Source organism: Priapulus caudatus, unplaced genomic scaffold, assembly GCF_000485595.1.
Source record: "Priapulus caudatus unplaced genomic scaffold, Priapulus_caudatus-5.0.1 Scaffold428, whole genome shotgun sequence".
Lineage (NCBI taxonomy): Eukaryota > Metazoa > Priapulida > Priapulimorpha > Priapulimorphida > Priapulidae > Priapulus > Priapulus caudatus.
The window spans coordinates 15,651-25,372 of record NW_014577489.1 but is presented as its reverse complement, the minus strand read 5'-3'; the positions used below and the strand labels follow the sequence as shown (position 1 = coordinate 25,372).

General features: G+C 45.0%; 1 protein-coding gene across 1 annotated transcript in view; it reads left to right on the top strand.

Moving 5' to 3' along the window:
• The window catches only part of LOC106810293 (acetyl-CoA carboxylase-like), a 46,754-nt gene extending 41,933 nt beyond the window's left edge, over positions 1–4,821 (top strand). The window contains exons 5-6 of the mRNA XM_014813600.1: positions 4,396–4,550; positions 4,804–4,821. Coding sequence (XP_014669086.1) covers positions 4,396–4,550; positions 4,804–4,821 — 173 coding nt within the window. The remainder of the gene's footprint in view (positions 1–4,395; positions 4,551–4,803) is intronic.
• The last annotated feature ends 4,901 nt before the right edge of the window (positions 4,822–9,722 follow it).

Here is a 9,722-nt window from a genome sequence, read left to right as displayed (position 1 = left end):
TTGTGCTACAGCTTGTGCTACAGCTTGTGCTACATCTTGTGCTACATCTTGTACTACAGCTTGTGCTACAGCTTGTGCTACAGCTTGTGCTACAGCTTGTACTACAGCTTGTGCTACAGCTTGTGCTACAGCTTGTACTACAGCTTGTGCTACAGCTTGTGCTACAGCTTGTACTACAGCTTGTGCTACAGCTTGTACTACAGCTTGTGCTACAGCTTGTACTACAGCTTGTACTACAGCTTGTGCTACATCTTGTGCTACAGATTGTACTACAGCTTGTACTACAGCTTGTGCTACAGTTTTTGATACATCTTGTGCTACAGTTTGTACTACAGTTATTGTTACTAGTTGTGCTATAGCTTGTGCTATAGATTTTGCTACAGCTTGTGCTACAGCTTGTGCTACAGATTTTGCTACATTTCGTGCTACAGCTTGTGCTAAGATTGTACAAAAGTTTGTGAAGGAGGAGGAGAAGGAAGAGGAGGGGGAGGAGGAGGAGGAGGAGAAGGAGAAGGAGGAGGAAGAAGAGGAGGAGGAGGAATAGGAGGAGGAGGAGAACCAGAATGGCGATGATGATTATAACGATTATGATAATGAATAAGAAAAAAAACGCAGAAGAAACGGATCGAGACGAAAAATGACAAAAGTACACAAGGAAGCAGGAACGGAATCGTATTTCTGTCTGTCTCTCTCTCTCTCGCGCGCGCTAATGGTATCGCGAGAAAATCCGTCTGTCGTGAGAAACTCATGAAACTCATGAATTATAACGAATGTCCGCATGAACTACTCGTTTCCTGAAATTCCTTGCTAAAATAATAACTGCTTACGGCGTCACACAAAGCACACAGTAGCCGACGTCACGTTTAAAGCCTAATCAAACCTTGGCAATGCAACTCGCAGAGCGGTGTGACTGACGGGTCAGTAAGACGCAGTTAGGAGAAGGCCTGAGCGTATTTACATTCGCATCTCTATACTTCTGCGAGCGAATTTAAACTCGAAAATTTAAAAGTTAAATAAATTTAAATTTAAAGCGCTCCTGGATGTTTTCGTTCACCTGCCATGTCAATGTTACTGTTATAAATTATATAACGTTGGTTACAATAGACTTTAATTATCCCGGGAGATTCGACCTGTCAACAAGCACCGACAAGAGTGTCCCCGATATGTCTGCATGATGTCTCATTCTTGATTGTTCTAGGTTTAGCGGTAATACGCGCGTTGTTCGTTACAGACAGGGCGTGGCATGGCTAATAAATGGAAATTGTGGTTTCTTTCGGAAAAAATTGCGTCAATCTGAATAGCTTATGTCGTATTAGGAAATCCTGGTTCCTTACAACTAGAATAAACGTCAATTTAACATGTAAAATCGGAAGCTTGGTTTAGAGCGAAAATTTAATCTATTGATACCGTTAGAGAATAATAATAATTAATAATTCTTTTTATTACGTCATTTCGCAGGGATATATTGCAATGCGACGTGGGACACACTACTGTGTTGGCCAGCGACACCTGCCGGCGAAACAGCCACGCAACGATGTCCGCCGTTAAAGGGGCTTGATACATCACGTACGTACTGAAATTGTTATGATTTATATTATATGAGACGTAGTGTTGTTGTTGTTTTTTTTGTTATAATTTTTGCTATAATAAAGTTGCCGCTTAACTTATGTCCACTAAACCCATGTCCACTTTTCTAAATGAAGACGCGTCAGATACAGCTCATTATAAAATCTTTCCCGCAGCATGCGGTGTATATCAACGTCATCATAGTCACTTTTCGGGAAAACTATTACACAGTTTCATACTTTTGGTTAGCTCACGTGTAACCTCGTAACCTAGTAAGTAATAGTCTTCAAAGTCCAAAGGACTATAAGGAAGACGGAGAGACAAGTTGATCAAATCGACAGATTAACACTGCGGATCGCAGTAGAAAAAACCGCAAATTTGCAATTTACTAAATTACAAAAGACGAAGGGAGAGAACTCCAGTACGGAATGACAGAAACAAAGAAGCTAAACTTAAAAGGATCCTTAGAATATCATGATGGCACGTGTCAAAAGCAATGATCACGCTCAGATGATCAACAAACAGGCTTCATCAAGCAAGAGGGAATGCCAGGATGCCATAATGCTAAGATGTAAGATGGCTTACAGATGAGTTTATCTAATGCATCGTTAAACTGGGTAAAGTGAGAGAGAATTATTTTCGGTAAAGTGAGAAAGGAATTAATTCGCTAATGCACACTCGTGCAGGACATGTGGTATGCGTCAATCATTCGCTGGTAGAATGCCTCAGCCGGGTGGGGGCCAATTTCACTTTCGCTATCGATTCTGCTGCTGGCGTTAGTGCAATACCGACGTTCGAACGGACGCAGGAGAGAATCGAACAATCATCAATCAAACAATCATCAAGGGACAATCGAACAATCATCAATTAAACAATCATCAGGAGACAATCAAACAATCATCAATCAAACAATCGAACAATCATCAATCAAACAATCGAACAATCATCAGGAGACAATCGAACAATCATCAATCGAACAATCATCAGGGGACAATCGAACAATCTTCAATCGAACAATGATCAGGGGACAATCGAACAATCATCAATCAAACAATCGAACAATCATCAATCGAACAAACAAACAATCATCAATCGAACAATCGAACAATTATCAATCGAACAATCAAACAATTATTAGGGAACAATCGAACAATCAAACAATTATTAGAGAACAATCGAACAATCATTAGGGAACAATCGCGATCTAGTAATGGGTGACAACATATATATATAACAAGAAAAACGCGCGAGGCGAGAGTGGGTACCATATAAATAATACTAGTGTCTCTAAATATTTTTATGGTGGATACCGTCCTACCATGCTAACACGGCCAGCCATTCGAGTCGCTCTCGTAGCTTTACCGTTCCAGGAAAAGAACCCTGAATCCCTCCCCCAGGATGGGTCCTCTCTTCGCAACACTCTTCTGAACTCGTAACGTTGACTACGTTCGTCTCTGTATCGAACATTCCAATCAGCCGAATATAAATCGAGAGGATGTGTGTGTACGATTGTTCTTATGTTCTTCCTATTGCCGCCTTCAAGTGTTACTGCGTATCGCAAACCTGCCTATATTGGCTCCGGAACGCAATGTCTTCGTTCTAACTTCTAACTGCCCTCGAAGTGTCGTTCTCTTTAAACGTAATAACTCGAGAATTTTAGCTCGCGAGATTCTTTGTGACTTGGAGCTGCGACAAACGACGTGGTCGTGAGATTCATATGCTTCGCGTTGCTGTTGTTCCACGAAAATGCTCAAGAAGTTCAAGTAGGCTTTTATACTCGGCTGTTGTTCTCACACATACGCTCGCACACGCTCGCAGACGCGCGCGCACACACGCGCACGCGCGCACGTATGCACGCACGTATGCACTTACAAACACACGTACATACACACTCACACTCTCGCTCTCTCACACACACATCACACACACACACACACACACACACTCTCTCTCCCTCTCTCTCTCTCGCTCTCTCTCTCTCTCTCTCTCTCCTTCTCTCTCTATACATATATACACATATATGTGTGCGTCAGCAACGAGAGGGAGAGAGGGAGAGAGAGAGAGAGCACGCGCGCGCGCGAGAAAGAGAGATTATGAATAAGACACGGGCTTACATAACGACAGGAAACAATGAACTTTTGCGAAATCCAATTTCACTCGTGATGGAACGCCACAATGCCGATTAAAATTACAAGACAAAAGCAACAACGCCGAAGAATTATCGCCGACGAGCCGACGTCAAGCCACGTGACCTCTTTCATCTTCAACATTGACTCCAGCTGTGAGAGCGACAACCTGCCGCGGTGACCGTAAACGCATTTGCTCGCCGCGTGTGAAAAATCACCAGCAAACTACTCACAGCGAACTGCGATCTCTAGGCACCTCTATATACGAGGGCCAGATTTAGGCATAAGCTAAACAAGATACAGCTTAGGGCCTCACAGTCTGAAGTAATTTCTCTCAAAATCGCTCAAACCTCTCCATTTTTGTTTATTTGTTACAGTTTTATTACGATTATTATTAATTTAATCTAATTAACCTACTGAAGTTAATTAACAACAATTAAAATTAACAAATTAGATCCAATTATTACAAAAAAGATCATTATTCACACTACAGTTTACCCTACAGCTTCCCATACCTTATGGCCTCACCATGTATAATACCCTGTACAGACTGCAAATTTTATCCTACATCAAACTAGTCCGGGCCAGGCGCGCGCTAAATTTTTGCAGCGTGTACTCGCTATCCCGTGTTAAATACGCGCTAGTCCGGACTAATCTGGCCCAGCAGCCCTGTTAATCTCTTTTTTTCTTTCTACGGCTGCAGACTTTGTCTACAAACCGTGCGGGCCTAACGGATCGTGGGCCGGTAAAAGACAAGATGATTACAGTAACGTGAAGGGCTGGACCGACTATACTCAGTGCTACAACCCAGAGATACTGGACGTACTGAACAAGCTACACGCTAGGGACGATGGAGCCGTGAGTATACATAGTGCCGAGCTGCGATGCGGTTATGTGTATATGTGGTTTGTGTGTAGCAAGTTTGTGTGAATTGTGTGTATGAGCAAGAATGTGTGATTTGAGTGTATATTAGAGAAGATGGAGGATTATTTGAGACGTTGTTCCCCCCCCCAAAAAAAAAACACACACACACACATACACACATTAACCTCATGTAGTGTCCACTTGTTTCGCCATCACCGTTCCACCCTTTTGGTCTGCTATTGCACAGGGACATGCCTGTACGTAGCGGCAGTGAAGGGGCAACACGGGTAGAGCTCCCTTCAGTCCTGCCCCACGCACGTGAACGCCACCCAAACAAAAATCACGAAGAACTCCGAATTGGAATACACGCGCGAAATTACGTAGACATGTGTGCATTGATATCGGACGATGCGTGGTCGGGAGAAGGATGTGCTCTGATACAAGGCAAGATGCCGAGGAAAGATGAAGCTGTAGCTTAATTCTAGGGAGGTGTTCTCTAGTTGAGGAGGTCGCCGGGGGAAGGTGTGATCGGGAGGAGGTAATAGCTTCTTCTACGCCACAAAGAATAGGAGGAGGGAGCCAAGAGCAACTATATTGAGTGCTCCCCTTTGGTGAAAGAGAATATCCGCGGAGGGGGGGGGGGCTTCCGCGCAACTCTCGAATAATAATGTTCCACCGACTTTGCGCGCATATAATAGAATTCCTGATACTGTCCTTTCAAAGTTATGCGACCAATAGAGTTTCCAGTCAGTTTTCACCCGGCCTCTTCTTCTATTGTCTCTTCCTCCTCTTCTTTATTTTCTTCTGCCTCTTCCTCTTCCTCTTTTTTTTGTTCTTCTTCTCATCTCTGCACTGATGGAAAGCCTATATTACCGAATACATGTCAACACGTCTCTGTTGTATCCGTGGCCGAAACTTGCCTCTGGCTGATATTGGTGGAAGCGCGTAGTATTACGATTAAGGTTTCACGCAAACCGCCTCCATGCAACATTGACGAACGTTTGGGCACGGGACGTTGTTGAAAAGCGTCGTGGGCAACGCATACGGTTGCATACGCATTCTTTGCATTGGCACAAGCAGATGTTGCTACTAGATTTCAGATCCCCTGTGGGTGTGGTTGGTGTGTGTGTGTGTGTTCTGGGTGCCGTGTCGTGTGACGTGGCGTGTGCGGTGGTGTGCGTGTCGTTGTGCGTGTGCGTGGGTTGTGCGTGGTGCGTGTGCCGCGTGTGCGTGTGCGTGTGCGTGGCGTGTGCCGTGTGCGTGTGCGTGACGTGATGTGTGTGTGTGTGTGAAGAGCTTCGAGGCTTCTGCTTCGGCAAGTAACGATTTATGGTCGCTTTGTGATCATCTGCACCTTAAGTCATCTATATGGAGTACATGAGAAGATATCCGAGATGTTCTCGTAGGGACGAAACCACCCACGTCGAGCGCACCGACCAACGAAAGAGTTACGTAGTGGAGAAGGAAGAATATGTAAACATCTGTAAACACAGGAGAGTGCTAATGTAGAGCATATTTATATATTATAGTATCAGATATATATAGCATATATTTAACATATATCTATTAGTAGAAAACGACAAGTAGGGGAAGGACGGAGCGGGGTGACAGAATATCGCATGGGAAGTCAAGAGGATAAAGATGAGGCAATGAAAGTCGGGAGTTGTCAATACCTTCCCCTGGTTTTATATACGCTGTGTATGCCGTCTGTCCACCAGCACTGTTAGCAAGTAATGTCGTTAAGAACAACACGACGCTTACGCAGTCTTTCTCCTTGTCCACCCCTCGTTTTTCCCGCTCCTCCGCTCCCTCCACCCCCGACTTTCCCCTCCCTTCCCTCCGTCCTAGACACGTCCCCCCTCCCTCCTGGCCTGCCCCGCGTCCCGTCAACTCACCTTCTCCTCCCTTCTCCCTACTGTTCCCTCACCTCACATTCTTTTCCCTCCTTCTTCTCTCCCATCCTGTCCTCCCCTCCGTTCGACGCGTCAAAATGCTAAACCGTTTCTTAGAGGGCAAGGAAAGCCTCCTCAACATCTCATACTCGGCGGCGAAAATTTCTCTCTGCGCCTCTCCAAATGCCATCGCCAGGTGTTCCCGAGATTAGCATCCACGTTGATTTTAATTTGTAATTACGATTTAGCAATAATGCAACTGAGTAAAGCAAACTCGAGCTAATGATTAATGTACCCGACGTAACTGCGCCGAGAAGAATCAACGTAATATTTTTTTAATATTTCGATTTTTTTTCGTATGCCTTGCGCGCTTACATAACCGCATATAATTTAATACGTGGCTTGCTATATATATATATAATATATATATATATATTATATTATATATATAATAAATAACTAAATAATATATATTATATATATATCATAAATATATTACACTATTGTGTGTGTATGGTGTGTGTGTGTGTATGTGTGTGTGTGTGTGTGTGTGTGTGTGTGTGTGTGTGTGTGTGTGTGTGTGTGTGTATATATACGCTGATGGATAATTGGTTATGGGTGAATGGCTGCTACAGTAGTCGCCTGGGAGCGTTTTTACGCGTCATCTATTCATCGTACACACACCTGGACTTGACAGGTGAAATTCAGCCGACCGTCTAATTCAAGTCTGGACATCAAAACCGTGATTATGATTTCTCCGATATATATATAGAGAGAAAAATCACGCGTCAAAACTGTGTTTATGATTTCTCCGATAGAAAGGGGAAAAAATCACGCTTTTTCGTTCTTTCCTTCAAGCAAAGTAACATTTCGTCTAATTAGCGGTGTATGCCCCGTCTGACCTGTGCCAGTAGAGAAAAGAACGTTATTCTACGTTGTCGGGTTCTATAGGTGAAACGTATCAATTAATTAAAACACGTTTTTTAACACGGCGAGAGACGTATTTTAGCGATTTCCCTAATCAACGCCACTCTCGTCTCGTTTACATCCGGTTATCCTTTCTTGTCGCACGCGCACATTGCAATGTTAATTATTATGAGAGCAACGTTAATTGAAGCATCCCGCATGTCAACTGCGCACTATGTTCGTATCGATTTTTTTGTCGTTCGTAAAATCCTTTCTCTTATAAAACTAGATTAAATTCACTGCGCAATAAAGAAGCGAAGCGCAAAATGTTGAATCGACTCTGGCATTTGTGTTGAGCATAGCAGCAAGACAACTAAAGCTAATGCAATTTGAAATATATCGGCAGTGATACGGCAATAGTATCTCCCCTGCTGCTATTCGCCATATTAGAATGCTCCAACTAACTTCGTTAAAACTGTGAAGCAACGTAAATAATTATAATTCTCGTTATATTACGCATGAACTGTTTAGCTTGAGTCGGCAACTCGACAACAGCGTGCGTGTGTGTGATCACTTTTTCGATCTTTTCCTCCTGCACAATCTTTTCTTCCTGCAAATTTTTTCCTCCTGCACGATATTTTCGTCTTGCACATTTCTTCTTCTTGCACAATCTATTCTTCTTGCACAATCGTTTCTTATTACACAAGCTTTTCTTCCTGCACAATCTATTCTTCCTGCACAATCTGCAGTCGGTGACGCGTTATATAGCACGAGCGCGGTGCTTGACGATGCGTGGCTGAGGTGACACGTACGTGCGTGCGTGTGTCCGTGTGTGCGTGCGTGCGTGTGTGCGTGTGTCCGTGTGTGCGTGCGTGCGGTCGTGTGCGCGTGCGTGCGGACGGGCGTGCCTGCTCGCAGCGGGTATATTAGGGCGCAGACCGAGATAGAATAGACGTATTAGTGGTTATTAATTTAGAGAAATGTTATTGCACATCTGTGGGAGATGGAAGAGAGAGGGAGAGGGAGGGGGAGAGATGAGGAATAGAGGGGGCAGAGATAGAAGGGGAGAGCGAGTGGGCGAGAGACAGGGGGAGCGAGAGGGAGGGAGAGATAGAGAACGAAAGTTAGAAAGAAAGTGAGCGAGAAAGAGAGAGAGAGAAAAAGAGGATGTGAGAGCGAGAGGCGGAGCTAGAGCAGAGAGAGAGAGAGAGAGAGAGCAGAGAGAGAGAGAGAGAGAGCGAGGGCAGAGAAGAGAGAGAGAGAGAGAGAGAGAGAGAGAGAGAGAGAGAGGCGCGCGCTTGCAAGCAAGCGAGCGAGTGAGAGAGAGCGCGCGTGGAAAGAGAGAGAGAAGAGAGAGAGAGAGAAATCTTGGCCGGGAGAATTACGCCGTGTGTAAAAAAGACAAATGCGACAACTATTCAAGCAAATACTAATTTGCCATTCGGTGTTGGCGCGCGTCGCTCTGATCAGAAACATGCCCAATCCACGACATTTCAGTGATGAGAGCAAAAAATGCCGCGGTATTTTTCCGCAGTAGTATTTTTCACCGCATCAGTCGGTATAGTAGAACAGCGCGTAGCTGGATCACGCGGCTATTGGTACGTGCAGGCAAACATGCGTAAGTCTTGTGTCTAGAGAACAGGCTCGGGATCGGTCAAAGATATTAGCTGACCGTGTGCAGATCTGTTAGTATCATCTGACTTGGTGGCCCGCGGGATACGACAGCAATCGCATGATCATTCTGCTTCACTTTCCGAGCTCCCCGAAACGTTCTCTGGACGATCCGAATGTCCTCTGCACATGGTTTTATCGCAGAAATCGGGAATACTCCGCCGCCAACAGAGGGCCGCAGATCGCCGAACGCACCCAGGGCCCGGCAAGGGGCCCACGCTGGGGCAGACCACACCCCCGCTACGCCCAGAGCACGCTACTGACACCAACGGCGCACAAAAAACATAGGCACGCAATCACGGCAGTGCCGACCACGCCGAAAGCCGGCGGCCAATGACCTTTGGATCTCCTTCGGCCCTGGGCGGGTCGTCTGGGCGGCGGCACCGGACCGAACCTGGTCATAAACCGGTTAAACCGGCTCGTTAAAATGCACAGTGAACCCCTCACAGCAGAACCACTTGGCTGACCAGTTTTTGCTAAATTTTGTTATTATTTACCCTGATAAAATGTTCATGACGTAACGCAGGGTGTTCACATAATGACATTATGGAACACGCCCGGTTAATGAAATTTTATCAGAGTAAATAATAACAAAATTTAGCAAAAACTGCTCAGCCAAGTGTTCGCTGATGAGAGGTTTCACTGTGGCATAGAGCTTCGTTTACCTGTATGACCACAGTCGTTACGTTCGCCGCCT